Raw genomic sequence first — 18,013 nt, forward strand, 5'->3', positions numbered from 1 at the left:
GTAACATAAGGAGTTGCTTTAGTGAAGGAGATCAAAGACATTTAACCATAATAATGCTCATCTAAACTTATTTATAAAGCAGCACAGAGATTTGCATATTTCTACAATTCTGCACATAAAGCTGCTTCAGTTATCTTGCCTAAGATGGTTCATTCTTAAGTTTCACCCAGACAGAGCCATTCAGATGTGCTTAAATAGTGCACCCAGCACCTGCAGATCATTTAGGGGCTGTCCAACCCTTGGTATTTTTCTTTTATGATTTTATTTTGTGTGTGCATGCGTCTTTCCATCCACCAACATCATTTTCTTTTTCCAAATTTGTTTCTCATGGGGCATACATTTCAGTCTCCGTATATAAGCCTGAGTTCCCAGTCTATGAATGAACATAAAGTCTTCTAAATGAATAATTGAAAACATACACAGTTTTTAGAAACAACTGGTTAATTTTGTTTACATGTGACTGTTTATTTGACGTTTGGTGACTATGGGCTACACGTATTCTCATGTTGCTGATATTCAGCTTTAATACAATGTATTTATGTTCATTTTTATTCTCATTGATCTCCCTTTGGGGGGAGGGTATCTCCTCCGCCCTGATTCTGTTTTTGTCCTCCCAGCTTTCTTGTCCCAGACAGCTATGAAATGAACTACATAGAGTGTTACAGGACTGGATTTCATAGTGGTGGTCATTGTTGCCGCATCTGTTAGGATCGTTCTACACTCGTGTAGCACCCTGGTAGAAACACATGCCCGACTGGCATGTTCTCTCCCTCCTGGTCGACCGTTCGGGAGCTTCAAAAGCTTTCTTCAGTCCGAACATCACAGCGACTAACACCAAAAGGCATTAGCATGCTTAGGATCCTGCAGAGTATTGGCGGTTCACGTAACAGACTCAATAGCTCAGCATGTTGGCTAAACTACGTTTATTTATATATAATACACTCGGAGTATTCTGACTTAGCTCCTTCCTCTTTCTCATCAGACAGCAAAGAGAAAAAGAACAAAGGACAATAGTCCCACTTCATGGAACACAGTAACACAAAACATCCTGTCTCTGTCACTTCCTACTCTGTGGAATGAAAACATACACCGTCATGTGATAGACAACAATCTCATGACTGCAAACACGGAGTAAGAATCCTAACATCCTCCCCCGATTCATGAACCGTGTTGTAGTCATCAGATGTCATACAATAGTATACCCCTGCATCACCCGTTCCGCCCTTGGAACTACCTGCAACTAGACTGGCCTTGGGCCTTACCATCTTGCACTTCTGACTAGTCTTGGCATCCTAGCTTTCCTGACTATCAAGAAGTTTCACACCTGGCTTGTGGCTCGACACAGGTCTTGGACCCCGAAGTCTTGAGTTGCTTTCTCATGACTGTCTTCCGGTCTTCTCTCCACAGGTTGATAAAGATGTCCAGTCCCTACATGAACAACCTCATAATTCTTGGAGGGATGCTCTCCTATGCATCGATATTCCTTTTTGGCCTTGATGGATCTTTTGTCTCCGAAAAGACGTTTGAGACGCTTTGTACCGTAAGTCACTCTGAAACGTTTTAACAGAGATGCTGTTGTTTATGCTTTGCATCACACAAGGCATCCCATGTACTATGCTCTGGTTTTGGTACTGTTTTGTTGTTGTTTAGTCGTTTAGTCGTGTCCGACTCTTCGTGACCCCATGGACCAGAGCACGCCAGGCACTCCTGTCTTCCACTGCCTCCCGCAGTTTGTTCAGACTCATGTTTGTAGCTTCGAAGACACTATCCAACCATCTCGTCCTCTGTCGTCCCCTTCTCCTTGTGCCCTCCATCTTTCACAACATCAGGGTCTTTTCCAGCGAGTCTTCTCTTCTCATGAGGTGGCCAAAGTATTGGAGCCTCAGCTTCAGGATCTGTCCTTCCAGTGAGCACTCAGGGCTGATTTCCTTCAGAATGGAGAGGTTTGATCTTCTTGCAGTCCATGGGACTCTCAAGAGTCTCCTCCAGCACCAAAATTCAAAAGCATCAATTCTTCGGCGATCAGCCTTCTTTATGGTCCAGCTCTCACTTCCATACATCACTATTGGTACTGTTAATCTGCACAAAATAGGCTTTCGGTCTTGGGGGAAAACTGGATTCTTTTTGGGCCAGTCAGCCACAATACCGAGAAATATGGAGCACTTGCATGAGTTTTCAGTGAATGTTTAAACTCACAGTTTTGAAGTTTAGGTGTAGTATTTAGGGAGGGAAGGATTCTGTGTCAAGAAGACGGTGATCAGATGTTTTCTCCAAGAAACGTTTCTGTGCAGCAATGATCTAAGTCAGGCATGACCAAAGTCTGTTTTTGAGGCCTAATTTGGCCCGCAGGATGGTTTAATCTGGCCCTTATGGCAGTTTATTTCCTGGGGTAAAATCCTAAAAAAAATCTCAACAACTTCAATCCTAAAAAAAGCTCAACTTCAATCCTAAAAAAAGGAAAAAAGGTCAACAACTATGGTCGGCCCTCACGGCCCTTCACTTCATCCAATCTGGCCCTCTTTGAAAAAAGTTTGGACACCCCTGATCTAAGCAATCTCACATTCTGCTCAAACTTTCTCATATTGAGGAAGGGAAGTTGGTTAAACATTTGATTGAGCAGAAAGCTGATGTGACCCTGACAAGCTTGGCTTCAGACTTTTGTTTTCTGACCCCTTTCAACCTGGCCTAGTTTCAGGATGTGTGCGAATATGATGGGCCCAGAGGTATAAGAAGTTCAGGGTATGTCTTTATCTCCATGTCCTGTCACCTAGTCCTGTCACTGGCTTGATATGGTAGATCAATGCATTTTGGTGAAAATCTGGAGTATGACTCCATTGTGTGACTAAAGCATGTTGTTGGGTAAATCTGTCTTATTAAGATAAGCTACCATTAAGACCAAATATAATTGCTGCATTTTGAAATTTGATTACAGTAATCAGTGTCTAATTAAGGACAACTGGTCAATTCAATATTACTAATACATTATACATGAACCTACAGTCGAAAGAGGAAATGGCCGACAGCTTGAAATTTCAGCCACAATACCTGCGTTAAGACCAACTTGAAAGCAGTGGACCAGCTTTTTAAGTTTCAAATAACTCTTTGTCAGAGTCTTAAGAAGTAATGACTCCTCTTCCTTTTATGAATATAAAAGCCAGCTAAAAGCCAGTCTCTAGCACTAATCAGAACTCATGGATCCCTTGTCAGACAGCAGAAGTAAAGAAAAATGTGATTTTAGCAAAGTTGAGGAATGAAGAATTTGCTAAATACAGAGCCATATCACCTAGTAGTTGTGGGGCATAGTTTCTTCCCACACCAAAATAATGTATTGAAACTTTGCACTTTGTCTAAGTAAACTGAGAGTCCTTTTTATGGTGGGGGTGACATTGCCTGAGGAATGCTTCCTAAGTTATTTATGGGGGGGGTCCTGGAAGATATTAGTATATCATAGGCCATACATAAACTAGGGACTTGAGTGATCAGGAACAAAGTGGAGGAGGGAAAATGAAGGGCATAATTTAAAAGCATGGGAAATATGAGAAGACTGTCTAAATTGATAGAATATTCAGCCCATGGCTCCTCTGTTAGTATATATTAGCAAACTATGCTTGAATTTAATGTATACATATGCCATAAGTATCTTTTTATAAAATCTTTCAAACCAATTCGGTGGGGGAAAATACATTAAGTGCAAAGTTTAAAAGTTGGCACAGTTAAAGTGCCTACGAAATGCTAGCATCCAAACGCCAAAACAAAGCAATTAATGCCCTCAATGACCACAACCCTGTACTCAGTGTGGCATGAAATTCCAAAAGGAACTGAGGACTCTACATATTCGAAAGAGGACACCTTCCTAACCATCAGGAGAATGTGGAAATATTAAGTGTGCTTTATATTTGTGGGTAGGAGAGAGGAAATTAGATATCACATATTTATATAATATAATCTGTGGGCTTTAAATATGGCACACTGAATTAATGGTTTTTATAACTTCTAGTTTGGGTGCATAGTTAAATGGTAGCTGCTGAATACCCAATTTGCATTCTCTTGCTTTTGGGTAAGATAAAGGTAAAGGGACCCCTGACCATTAGGTCCAGTCGTGGACGACTCTGGGGTTGCGGCGCTCATCTCGCTTTATTGGCCGAGGGAGCCGGCGTACAGCTTCCGGGTCATGTGGCCAGCATGACTAAGACGCTTCTGGCGAACCAGAGCAGCGCACAGAAACACTGTTTACCTTCCCGCCGGAGCTGTACCTATTTATCTACTTGCACTTTGACGTGCTTTTGAACTGCTAGGTTGGCAGGAGCAGGGACCGAGCAACGGGAGCTCACCCCGTTGCGGGGATTCGAACCGCCGACCTTCTGATCGGCAAGTCCTAGGCTCTGTGGTTTAACCCACAGCACCACTCACGTCCCTTTTGCTTTTGGGTAATGGTCATTTTTCTTAACTTTAATCTTACTTCTGCACTTGAAGGAGGAGTTCTTGTTGTTTTTTGAGGGGGGAGAGGGTTGCTGTTGATTATACATGAACAACACTTGATATACCTGCCTTTGCAAAGCAATGTCTATTGAGATATTTGGTCATATTATGACTCTCTCAGCTGAAAACGCCCTGTATAGCTAGGATTATAATGGCAATCATTATAACAAGACGACTTGGTTTCTTTGTACAGCTCTTCCGCTGTTTGAACAGCACAATACAAAACATTTAACATTCCGCAGAAGACATAGCCCAACCACTAAAATCTTATTTGGCTTTTGAGCATATCTTTGCAGTTATAAGTACTAGAAGCTTGTTCTTTTCTTTTCTCTTTTGAGATGAAACTTGAGATCCCCAGGAAGCTCAATTCTGTGCTCTTTCTACAGCTCTGGAAAACAGCAGTATGCCCACAACAATGCTTATTTGTTTGTCTTTGTCCTCCCCCGTATCATGCTTAGCCTCACATCCTTCATAAATAAGCATTCAGTGGTTATTGTTAATGTATTCTGTCTTGGATTATAAACTTTAAGGCTGCTGTTGGGTAATCAATTTAACTATGTACATTACAGCAGGCAGGCATAAAGGAGAAGAGCCTGCTAATCTTGTATGGTCATCCATTGAATTCCCAATAAAACTCTTTTTGCTTCCTTGCCGTCACTGGTGGCCTACCTTTGAGTTGATGGTTCTCACATTGTGTAAGCTTCCTTTGCACCAGTCAGGCAGAGCCTCATTGGGGGGTGGAGGGAATGAAGTAGCTTTCTGAATTTTGTTGTTGTTTAGTCGTTTAGTCATGTCCAACTCTTCGTGACCCCATGGACCAGAGCACGCCAGGCACTCCTGTCTTCCGCTGCCTCCCGCAGTTTGGTCAAACTCATGCTGGTAGCTTCGAGAACACTATCCAACCATCTCGTCCTCTGTCGTCCCCTTCTCCTTGTGCCCTCCATCTTTCCCAACATCAGGGTCTTTTCCAGGGAGTCTTCTCTTCTCATGAGGTGGCCAAAGTATTGGAGCCTCAGCTTCAGGATCTGTCCTTCCAGTGAGCACTCAGGGCTGATTTCCTTAAAAATGGATAGGTTTGATCTTCTTACAGTCCATGGGACTCTCAAGAGTCTCCTCCAGCACCATAATTCAAAAGCATCAATTCTTTGGCGATCAGCCTTCTAGGTGGTCCAGCTCTCACTTCCATACATCACTACTGGGAAAACCATAGCTTTTACTATACGGACCTTTGTTGGCAAGGTGATGTCTTTACTTTTTAAGATGCTGTCTAGGTGCTTTGTGAATTAAACAGGGTTTACTGCTGCAACAAGAACCAGAGATGGAACTGTAGTCATACCCATCTTTTGTGTGTGTCTTCTGCCCTGCTGCTACTTCCCCTCAACTCGGGAGGCTCCTGTGTTCAAGGGATGATATACTGGGAAATTACAACATGTTTCCTTCTAAGCAACCCCAATGCTATCATTTGAAAATCAGTGTTTTAATTCTGTCTTAAGGGTCTGATATAATTCAAGGAGAAAGAGACAGATGTTCATTCAACCTGGCATGGCAATGACCAATCTAAAGCATCTATCCTCGTGATGAAGAGAACTTTCTCCTCTAGTTGAGAAAGTAGCTGCTGCCATGGAGCCACCATGTGCCGCATATAGTGCTACTTCAGGTTAAGTACTTAATTCGTTCTGGAGGTCCGTACTTAACCTGAAACTGTTCTTAACCTGAAGCACCACTTTAGCTAATGGGGCCTCCTGCTGCCACAGCACCGCCAGAGCACGATTTTTGTTCTTATCCTGAAGCAAAGTTCTTAACCTGAAGCACTATTTCTGGGTTAGCGAAGTCTGTAACCTGAAGCGTATGTAACCTGAAGCATATGTAACCCAAGGTACCACTGTATATGCCAGTTGAGTGCTCACTCAGGAGCAACTTAATGCTTGAGGCAGGTAAGGAGACAACCAAATTTTCATGGCTTATTTAATCCTGTTGGATTTAGGAATGGTCTTTGAGTACGTTTCTGAGCACAATTCAAAGTGTTGGTGCTGACCTTTAAAGCCCTAAACAGTCTCAACCCAGTATACCTGAAGGAGTGTCTCTACCCCCATCATTCACTGAGGTCCAGCGCCGAGGGCCTTCTGGCGGTTCCCTCACTGCGAGGTTACAGGGAACCAGGCAGAGGGCCTTCTCTGTAGTGGTGCCCACTCTGTGGAACACCCTCCCATCAGATGTCAAGGAAATAAACAACTATCTGACTTTTAGAAGACATCTGAAGGCAGCCCTGTTTAGGGAAGTTTATAATGTTTAAAGTTTTATTCTTTTTTTAATGTTTTGTTGAAAGCCTCCCAGAGTGGCTGGGGAAACCCAGCCAGATGGGCAAGGTAGAAATATCATCATCATCATCATCATCATCATTATGTGTACACAGTTTGACATTTTGCTGCGTCATTGCAAATGCTTACATCCTCACTATCACCAACTCACCAGTTTGTAATGCAATCTACTATTAGGCCGTGTGTCAAAAACATGGCAGATTCTGGAAGGAAAGACAAGGATGATTCAACAGGCAAATGTCCCAAATCCAGTATCTCAACACACTGCTGTAATTGAGCCTTTAACTGGATGCAGGGTTGTAGCTTCGGAGTAAGAAGAGATTTCTAAATATGATACCGTTTTCAAAATCATCTGATTGAACTGAAGTTGCCAAATAACAGAGCACCCAGTCAAACTCTAGTTGCATCCAGTTAGTCATTCTTAACAACAACCAGATGTCCCAGATGGGGATGTGCATATCTCCTCTGAGGTTCACTCAATAAATTGTTTTCTTTCTTCCAATGATATTGTGATCATAACTTAGTATTATTATTAATAAGGAGCTCTGGTACGTGAGATGAAATTGATCTATTGAGGCTGCAGTCTATGTGCACTTACAGTGGTACCTCGGGTTAAGTACTTAATTCGTTCCGGAAGTCCGTACTTAACCTGAAACTGTTGGAATTCACTTCCAGACACTTTACAGTTATTTCAAGCACCAAGAAAGAAGCAGTGTTTTATAACCCCGAGCCTTAATTTTAATACAGTATTGTATTTTGCAATTCCAATAGCATAGGCCAAATTCAAAGAGGAAAGAAATGTTGGGACTGTTAACGCCTAAGTAAATCACATAGAAATAAATATTTCAGCCAGGTTTAAAATACGTGGGTGCATAATGTTGGCTTTGGTGAAGACACCCCTTTCTCATGATCGAAGAGTTTGTTTTTATTAACCCGGTTATGATTGTGCTCATGTCTGACTCTTACTGTTTAATTCTAATATTTGTCTGATGCCTAGTTTTTCTACTTGGAACAATAGAGTTGCCTGTGGTGATCTGCCTTGTGAAAAGTGGAATATAAAAACTGCAGCATAAATGCTAATGATGCAGAGGTTTTTTGTGTGTTTTTTTTAAACTGCATCATCAACATTGCCAGCTGAACACTCTGTCCCACATTCAAAATCTCTAGGACAAAAAAAGGATACAATTTTTCATTGCTTTAGATTTCCGTCCTTCCTTTTTCTTCCCTTTGTCTGAAGCACTCTCTCTCTCTCGTATAATTCTTCTTTACCACCATTTACCTGCCATTTACAAATCTCTTGGAAATCAGTAGAAGTTGAGGGAGTGCTCTTATGCACCAAAAGCTGGTGCGAAGTAAGCCGGGTGTAAGTTAAGGCAGCGCACAGTTACACCAGATCCAAACCCCATTCAGCAGTGGGGCTGCTAACCTGGTCTGCCTCAGCCTGGAAGAGGGAAAATAAGTATTTAAAATTAGGTTGTCAGGTCACATGACATAGTTGAAGGGGTGCCTAATCTCTGCTCTCTAGTCCTGCCCCACCACATCTCTGGAATGCTCCCTTCTGGGGAGTTACAGCAGCCTCAGCTTAGCTAGGATGAGCAAACACTGGCTTAACTTTGAGCTGAGCTGAGCTTGGGTTAGATAAGGCCTCTCCTCCTTCCGGAGGGGAGGTGTTGTGGGCAGGACACGATTCCCGCGTCACGCAGGGGGCATTATGCCCCCTGCCCCACTCACATGGCTGGCACGCCACGCTCCCGGTTGGGCACCCAACCGGGCGGCTTGGTGGGGGCGTGGTTTGCTGCTCAAGATGCAGCCGCGCCAGCCATTCCGCCCATTTCCTCACCTTTTCACCGCGAGTCACCCACCCACCACTCCCTTACAGCTTAGCTTTTCTCTTGACCTTTCTATGGACCTATGGTTGGTCGCCCAGGTTGCCCAGGGGGCCTGGTAGGAATTCTTTCCAACTGGCAAATTGGCACCGGCCTTTTGGTTTTTTTCGCCTACCTCGTAGCAATCATCACAACTTTCTTGGTATTTGGCGGTTAGGCATTGGAATGTGTTGTTGGTGTGTGGAAGGGCAAGGTGTGGCCATCGCCTAACCCTTCAAATTTGGGTATTCCGTTAAAGGAATCCGGTGGTCGTGGATCCTGTCCGATGCCTGTGTGGCGGGGGGCCATGGCACAACCCTCGTTGACATCAGGGGAGAGCTTATAGTTGTATTAGCATCAACAGGCTCCCCCTACTGGTGGTTAACCCCTCTTCAGACTCACCCCTCTCTGAGTGGGTGGAGTCAATCTTCCGTGGTCCAATGCCTAAGCCAATACCTTCTCACTTGCTGTAATCAATAAAGTTGTGGCCTTTTCTTGCCCATCAACCTTATACACCTGGTCCACGTGTCTTTATTCCTCCAAGCGGGGATTGGGTCCTCGAACCACAACACTGGGTTGTATACATTTCCTACAAAAGAGACACAAAACTTTTGATTCTTGAGTATGCTAAAGCTATCCAATATTAGATGGTTGAGTTGGAGTTCCAGCTTGCTCACCCGGGTGGATCTTGCCATAAGACTTCTCCTAAGGGTTTATACTTCTGCTGTTTTCATTTTAGTAGAACATAGGAACGCCCTAACCTTCCTCACTGGCTTGCAACCCAACTCCTACTTTAAAAGATACCATATTTTTCGCCCTATAGGACGCACTTTTCCCCCTCCAAAAATGAAGGGGAAATGTGTGTGTGTCCTATGGGGTGAATGCAGGCTTTCACTGAAGCCTGAAGACCCCTCTCGCTCTCCAGGCTTCAGGAAGCTACCCGCAGCCCGAAACCCAGGGAGCACAGGGGGGCACACCCCGGGCTTCGGGCAGCTCTCCGCAAGCCTTGGGAGCCTGGCGCGACTTCCTGCCAGGCTCCCAAGGCTTGCAGGTAGCAGCCTGTTCTGGGGGCTGGGGTCAGGGGAAGCTCGGGCTTCCCCTGCCCCCAGCCCCGCAAGCAAGCTCCGGGAGCGATGGCGAGGTTGCGCAACCTCGCCATCACTCCTGGACCCCCAGCCCTGAGGCTAAAAACGAAGCCAGGACAGCGAGCAGGATCCATCCCGCTTGCTGTCATGGCTTCTTTGCTCTTTGGGGCTCGGGGGGGAAAATTTTTTTCCCCTTATTCCCCCCCCCAAAAAAATATGTGCGCCCTATGGGCCGGTGTGCCCTATAGGGCAAAAAATACAGTACATTTATTTATTATATTTTTATGCTCCCTGCCATGAATATCAAAACATATCCATTATTTCCCTCTATGAGTTTGCAATTCTCGTTACACTTGGTTCATAGTTGTTGTTTTTCTGCAGTCGTGAAATTTTTAACCTTGTTTGAAAGGAGAGCTCCCGTTTTTCCTATTTGGGGACTGTGGGCTTGGTGCTTAAAACCCTAAACCTGATATAAAGGAGTTACTCTTTTTTCCCTTAGTCTAACACCAATGTATAAAGTTTTGTTAATAAAGTCAGATATGGGGAGGAAAAAACCTGAATTTTTTTTTATTCGTTTGTTTCAGGTCCGGACATGGATACTGACAGTGGGCTACACAACTGCATTTGGAGCAATGTTTGCAAAAACATGGAGAGTCCATGCAATATTCAAAAATGTAAAAATGAAGAAAAAGGTGAGTCTTTTTTTAAAAAAATCATCTTTTCCTTCTCTCCTCTAGCCTTTTAGCTGATGATAGAAACACTGCATTGAAAACCTAGTAGGTGCTTGCAGGATGTTTACATATTAAGAATTTCTATCATCTCAGACTAATAGCAAGACTGACAGCAAGATTCTGAGACCATACAGATCAAATATTTAATAGAGAGTGGAATATTTACAGAGAATATCTAAAAGAACGTTGTAAAAACCTAAATTCTTTGGCAGGCCTGGATTGACCTCTGCATGAAATAAGAGAATTTTACAAAATTAACACAACTGAACAACCTAGGAGAGATAAAGTTAAGTGTGCAGCTAAACAATGTAATTTAGGAATCACAATGGGGGGATTGGAAGTCATGTTGGAATTCATTATGTGTGAAATTAATTTATTATTTATTTATTTATTTGTTTATTTTACCCTGCCCTCTGGCCAGCAACTCTGGGCAGTTTCCAACAAGAGATTAATTTTTTATTTTTATTTTTTTGTATTGAGTGTTGATTTTGGATTGCTTTTTGTTGATTGTGTTGTATTGTTTTTAAAAACAATAAAGCATTAAAAAAAGAATTTCTATCATCTCTGTGTTGCCTGTTTTCTTACAGGCAACTGTGCTATGAAAGTTCATGAATTAGAAACTGTCATGTTGAGTGGCACTTAGCTTGGGGTTATAAGTATGATTTGGGGATGTTTTGTGATGGTGCTTTGAAACTGTTCATTCACCTAGGTCCTAGTGGAATATTGCAGGAACATTTGTCGTTCTGCTGCAAGTCCTAATTCCAATGAAGCTCCATGAAATTGGGATCAACTTGATATTATCAATATTATTGGTTGAATTCTGATATTTTATCCATACGTGTTCTGCCTTTGGGTTGATATCAATAGTTCAGTTCTTAGATGGAGAAGCCAGTTGTGTTATGTGCCACTGCAGTGCAGAGGTAGTAGGTTTGGATGTGATGTGCAATTGTGATAGATTCTGAATTTTAAATAACTTGTTCTGCCAGTATGGGTATAATATATGACTGCTGCTGTGCAGTTTGGTCCTGGGCATGTTGCCATTGTCCTCATTTTATGTAATCTAGCTGTCAGTCTACTCTGGGGCAAATCCTGATCTATGGATTGCCAACAGCCTTTGTCTCCTTTCGTTTCACTTGTTGGCACTGCTTTTGTTGTCATGCATTGCACTGAGAAGATTTGGCCCTTAGCCAAAAAAGGAGGCTGTCAGTGTCCTTGCCAGGTCACAGGTTGAGGGACTGTAAATTCCATCTCTGGTGGGTGCTGGTAATGCAATGCGTTGAATTGCTAGAAGCAGCCAAAATTGTGGAAATTTTAGAGAAGCGAGCAAGCTGCATTTCCTGGCCTTCATGTAACATTCACCATATGCAAGTGGTTCACGTATGTCCAGGATTAAGTGTATATTGTGATGATGACATAGGATGTCCTACCACAGCAGAGGCATTTTCTGTTTGTTATAATAACTTTATTTCTTGTACATTCACATTGCGCTGAGATCCTACATATCTAAAGGCTTTATCAGTCCAAGATCTACCAGGTGTAAAATGAAGAGTAGACTGCTAGTAAATTTGAATGCCTGATATGCTACAAAAAGCTCAAGAAGCACAGCAAGGAGAAACAGTTTCTTGCTGTTGCATCCTGACAATACATAGATTTGCTGGTTCAGACACAACGAGGCAGGTGTTCACTCCAGTTGGATTTTTGTGTGTGTGTCCAGTTCCCTGACTTTCTCAAGCAAGAACAAGTTTTGGAGTTTATGTGTGTAGTCTAGGGTTGTCAGCCTGGTCCCTACCGCCCACTAGTGGGCGTTTCAGAATTCTAGGTGGGCGGTAGGGGGTTCTATGGCACAAGGTGAATCTTCCTTCCATCAAGCACTGGTGGGCGGTAAGGAAATTTTACCATCAAGAAAGATGCATTAGTGGGTGGTAGGTATAAAAAGGTTGGCTACCCCTAGTGTAGATCATTCTCCTTATGAAGAAACATTGTTGTTGTTTAGTCGTGTCCAACTCTTCGTGACCCCATGGACCAGAGCACGCCAGGCACTTCTGTTTTCCACTGCCTTCTGCAGTTCAGTCAAACTCATGCTGGTAGCTTCGAGAACACTATCCAACCATCTCGTCCTCTGTCGTCCCCTTCTCCTTGTGCCCTCAATCATTCCCAACATCAGGGTCTTTTCCAGGGAGTCTTCTCTTCTCATGAGGTGGCCCAAGTATTGGAGCCTCAGCTTCATGATCTGTCCTTCCAGTGAGCATTCAGGGCTGATTTCCTTCAGAATGGAGAGGTTTGATCTTCTTACAGTCCATGGGACTCTCAAGAGTCTCCTCCAGCACCATAATTCAAAAGAAAGAGTACTGTATTGTAAAACTTTCTGGTGTGGTTGTGTGTGTATCAGCTGCCGAGGTTCCCCTTCTAAGCTTACCCTACTTTTAGTGTCTCACAGACAGAGCCAATCATCTCAAGTGGACAGCTAGGTGCCTACATCTTGCTTCTTTCCCCTGGAATCAAGAAGGGAGGGGAGGCAAAGGGATATTCTTTTTAAATCAGCTATTCTACTTTCCCTCACCCTAGTCACCGAAGAACATGAGAAGGGCCCTCTTGCAATTCAGTGAATCACAGGGGGAAACAATCACAGGGATGGGATGTTGTTGGACTTCAACCTCTTTATCCTTCCTGGCTGTTGACTATGCTGGCTGGAGCTGATGGGATATGGGAGTCTATTACCACCTAGAGAGCCATTGGTTTGCCTTACCTTCTCTATTCCAGTTTTCCTTTAATTCTGAAATTTTTTTAATGTGAAATTGTAATTGTAAACTGCCCTAAGCCTTAGGAATAGATGGGATAGAACAGGGATGTCCAACCAGTCGATCGTGATCTACTGGTCAATTGCAGGGTGTCTGTGGTCGATTGCCAAAAAAAGCTCAACAGCTTTGGTCAATTCAGCAGATAAACCAGTTTATTTATAGTGTGAGTAGATTACTGTCTCTTGAAAGTTGAATAGTGCCTGGGATAGAAGTTTTCATGCGCTCTGGCTTCCGTCACGGTCCTGCGTGCACCAGTAGCGGTTTAGTCATGCCGGAAGGCTGTCTGTGGACAAACGCCAGCTCCCTCAGCCTGAAAAGCAAGATGAGTGCCGCACCCCATAGTCGCCTTTGACTGGACTTAACCATCCAGGGGTCCTTTTCCTTTACCATTTTACCTGGGTGCACTCACTGCATATGGACTGGAGGATATAGTGGCTCTGTGCAATAAGACTCCAGGATCGGTTTGCAGGAAGCAATCAATGGCATGAAACTAGGCATGGGGTCTGTAAGCAGATGCCAGGAACTAGCAAAACAATTGGACTCTGTTCCAGACATCCAATGGATAGCCTGAAAGCTAATCAGATAAATTCACATTACTAGTGGATTGGAACTAACATGGTTCACTCATCTGTATTAATTTGACATTTGGCCTGTGCTGACTGTTGTACTCAAAGGTAACTGCCAGTGGTTTCAGTGGGACTGAATTTAAGAGTGCAACCCCAAAAGATTTATTAGCACTATGAAGCCAATCACTTTTATTCTTAAGAATAATATTGGATGTTTTCGTATTTCTTTCTGATCTGCTAAATAAATAAACGGGGAAATGGGGTGTTTTGCAGAGGTAAAAATCTCCATGCTAAATAAAATGAGCACCACCAAGTGCACTATTAAGAGACCATCTGCTGAAAATGAATCAACATATGGCGATTTGCATTTCATTTTTTTCTAGCATTGTAGCTTACTTCAAAATAAGAAAAAAAATAGAAACCTGCTTAAAATTATAATGAGGGAATTAGTGGTATATTAGCTGAATTTTCATAGCAAATCTGCCCTGTAGTGTATTGGGTTTGATATTATACAGCTTAGTTAGTGAAATTTGTATTTTAGTTAAAGGAGCAATGAGCAGGATAAAGTTTCTTTATTTTATGTCATAATCTGTTTATAGAGGTTGTCAACATGTGAACAAGAAGGATAAAATGGGTTGGAGCCAGATTGGCGCTGGATCCACACCTACCAGGGAGTAAGTCCCATTGAAGAGAAGCAGAATTTGTTTGGTGTTGTAGCCCTGATTCATAAAAAGCAGCCCTTTGATCACCAATTTGCTGGCAAGAATGTAAGAGGCCAATTAAGTAGGCTTCACTGTGGCAGTGCTAAGCAAAGGGTGAAACAGTGCCACAATGTAAGGGCGGCACACAGGTGGAAATTATTCCATGGGAAATTAAACCGAGATAAACAGCACACTTCTTATGTGAAAATATTTCATTTTGGATACAGGTCCAGACTGTTAGCTGCATGTAGGTGGCGTTGAAACCAATAGGGCAAATTAGTCATGACCTCATCCTATTTATTCCGATATGAACAAAGTACAACTAACTTAAACCAAATTCTAAACAGACTAATTTAGGAGCATAACATTTTCGTCTTTGCTCCTTCAGGTTCATTCTCTAGACCTCTCCTGCCTTGATTACAGCAACCTTCTTTTGTCTTCCCTTTGTTGCCTCACCTTAATTTAAGAATGGGGAGCCAGTGGCCCTCCAGATGTTGTTGAATGCCAACTCCCATCAGCTCCAACCAGCATAGCCAATGGTCAGGGATGATGGGAGCTGTAGTCCAGCAATATCTGGAGAGCCACCATCCCTGCTTTAGTCCCATGAGGTTGATGGGATGCAATAGGTTGATGAAGCTGGGCATTTGCTGGGACAGACACAGGCAAAGGACCCATCCTGCCATAAGAGATCATTTTCTGCTTTGTGCATAGGACATAAAGAAATGACTCTATATCAGTCAGACCTTCCTGGCATCCTGTACAAAGCAAGTCCTTCACCCTTGACAGTTGTTGGAGTGTCATAAAAGACTCTTAGGAGATGGGCTGAATAATGCCTCACATTGTATGAAGCACCCAGCACAAGGGAGGGTGCATCTCTGCCCCCACCCAAGCCCTCTCAAAGGGCAAGAAAGCATTCCCTTATGTTGCTTCTGAAAAACCGACGGGCTGTTTCAGTGTTTAGAGATGGGACTGGATGATGCCACTATATATTTTCTGCCTCTCACTTTTTGGATTCAAAAAGTTGAATTGAGTCCATAACTATAGCTTCTGCTGGAAGCTGTAATGAATGTATTTCTGAGTTCCCTTAACTTGAACATGAAAAGCATTGGTGTCTGTGAATGCAGAATATATATATATATATTTAATTCTGAGTATTATTGTCTGTTCCACTATCTTCATTCTGCATGATTTAGATGTTTGCGCTCTTCAGACAGCACCGGCGAGCAGGAAATGTAGCTTGCAAGATGACCTTTTCTTGTATTCCGGTATCACAAAGACCTTTTTTGTGCATAATTAAAAAGCCTTGTTAGCACTGTTACATACCTTTTATTTATGGCACTTAAGAAAGGCGCCACAGGAATCTCAGACTTATATGGGAATGCCCTCCTATGCTCTCTACTTTTTTCTCCCTAGATCATTAAGGACCAAAAGCTTCTGGTAATAGTTGGGGGAATGCTGCTGATAGACCTTTGCATCTTGATTTGCTGGCAAGTAGTTGATCCCTTGAGGAGGACAGTGGAAAATTACAACATGGAGGTATGTCATCACAACTTCTACCATTTTCACATTTGGTGTTGGGGGTTGCAATGCAAGACAATGGATGAAAATATATTGAAAGAGGTCAGGCATGGGTTTTTCGAGTGGACTGGGAAGGAAAAAAATAATAATTCATGAGAGAAGAAAATTGCATCTGCACTCTAAATACAGTCCTGCATCTCTGCCACGCTTAAGAGGTTTTAGATGCAGTAATGTTGTAAACACAGGGGAGTTCTCTGCTAAGAGTCTATAAGAGACGGTGTTGCAATAAATAATAGATTTTCAGACTCCATTAGGAGAATTCAGGGGGAACTAATGCAAGCTAGACATAAAATGAAGACTTAAAATAAAGTCATCTGCTTAAAAAAAAATCCCTATATGAAGAACTAAGCTTCCATTGCTATTGTGGATCTTTGAGTATTGTAATTGCAATATCCATTATTTTACTTGGCCTAGTTCACTTATGTATAATGTCTGGTCCTCTAATGTCATCTCCTGCAAAAGGTCACTCTGGAAATATAAAGGTCAAGGATGGCAGGCCTGGTAGCATGCTGCTTGACTCATCAGACATTCTGGTTATATGTGATATATTCTCTGGAAGAAAAGTCTTCAGAAAGTAGAAGGTCTTGAAGGCAGGAGAAATGGAAACCTTTAGCGAAAGGGGTTCTCTGTGTACAGTTGCATCAGTATGTTGAAAAAAATTAATCTAAAATGGTGTTTCTTTTACAGTGTTTGCTTACAAGTGAGCAAAAATAGTTTTTGCATCAACAATAAGTGCTACCTTTTCTAACTTCGCTGCTTCCTATCTTCTACGATGTCACAATTCTTATCACATGGTAGCAAAAGTAGCAAGGTTCTGGTGCGGCAGCATTTGTTAAGGTTTGAAATGTGACTGTGTGGGTTTGGATAGTCTCTGTTAGTTGTGTGAGATTGTGACTATTTTGATGCATGTAAGAGGCCACTCATTTCTTAGGAGCAGTTCCCTGTTTATGAAATGCCTTCCCTGGTGAGTCTTGTCTGTCTAGCTGTAGCTCATGCTCTCGCTCTCATTATTAACATTCAGAAGGAATTTTAAAACATTCTTGTTCACCCATGCATTTTATGGCTGAAATGTAGTGTTCCTGGTGACCTTGAAATTAGTAGCTGTGAGGATATGAAACTGTTTTCAGGTGTTTTTACTTTGTATTGTTTTGTTGCTTGCCACCCTGGGCTTGTTTGGGAGGAAAGGTGGGATAGACATAAATAAATTAACATTCTCTGAGAATCTGCAGCAGAGCTAACCAACATAGTGCTGTCTCTGGCCATTGGTCATGCTGGTTGGAGCTGGAGAGAGCTGGATCCCCAACAAAATCTGGAGGGCACCATGTTGCCTATCCCTGATCTATGCAGTGTTCTCTGAATGACAACTTATATTGTTGATATAGAATCAGAGTGAGCAATGAGCAAGAGACCACTCCAAATAATTTTCTAGGATTGAGGAAGTAGCCAGACACTTGTTTTGAAATGTGCTTGCTTAATTGTACTTCATACTGTTGACAACAATCGCGCTGCTATATTTCTAAACCAGAGATAGTTAACTTCTGTGTTCTTCTGGATCACTTTGCCAAAGATGGGCAGTACAATAAACAGTACAATAAAGTTGACATCTGCTAGCAGTAAGGAGGGCATATTCATGGAAGATGTACACTCAGCCAGGGATATTTTTTTTCATCTGGAACTCGCCAGAATCAGTTCTGGCACCTCTCAGGTGGGTGCCATTACCATTCTAAGAGAATGAGGGAGTTGTTCATGATGAGTTTGGGCACCTCATTGTCTCCTACAACTTGATTCCCCCCCTTCCCCTTATGAATAAATGTGTTGCAGTGATTTCTGCAAGACCACTTACTGTATTACTGGCAGAATGGTATTGTGGGCTTTCTGTTCTCATTGGAGAG

At 42.7% G+C, this 18,013-nt stretch overlaps 1 protein-coding gene across 2 annotated transcripts in view; it reads left to right on the top strand.

Moving 5' to 3' along the window:
* Window positions 1-18,013, top strand: part of GABBR2 (gamma-aminobutyric acid type B receptor subunit 2) — a 300,773-nt gene that overhangs the window by 198,347 nt on the left and 84,413 nt on the right. For both annotated transcript variants that reach the window (XM_053397182.1, XM_053397183.1), the window contains exons 11-13: window positions 1,408-1,540; window positions 10,332-10,439; window positions 15,957-16,079. In XM_053397182.1, the coding sequence (XP_053253157.1) occupies window positions 1,408-1,540; window positions 10,332-10,439; window positions 15,957-16,079 (364 nt within the window). The remainder of the gene's footprint in view (window positions 1-1,407; window positions 1,541-10,331; window positions 10,440-15,956; window positions 16,080-18,013) is intronic.

The sequence above is a fragment of the Podarcis raffonei genome, chromosome 7 (genome assembly GCF_027172205.1).
Source record: "Podarcis raffonei isolate rPodRaf1 chromosome 7, rPodRaf1.pri, whole genome shotgun sequence".
Taxonomy (NCBI): domain Eukaryota; kingdom Metazoa; phylum Chordata; class Lepidosauria; order Squamata; family Lacertidae; genus Podarcis; species Podarcis raffonei.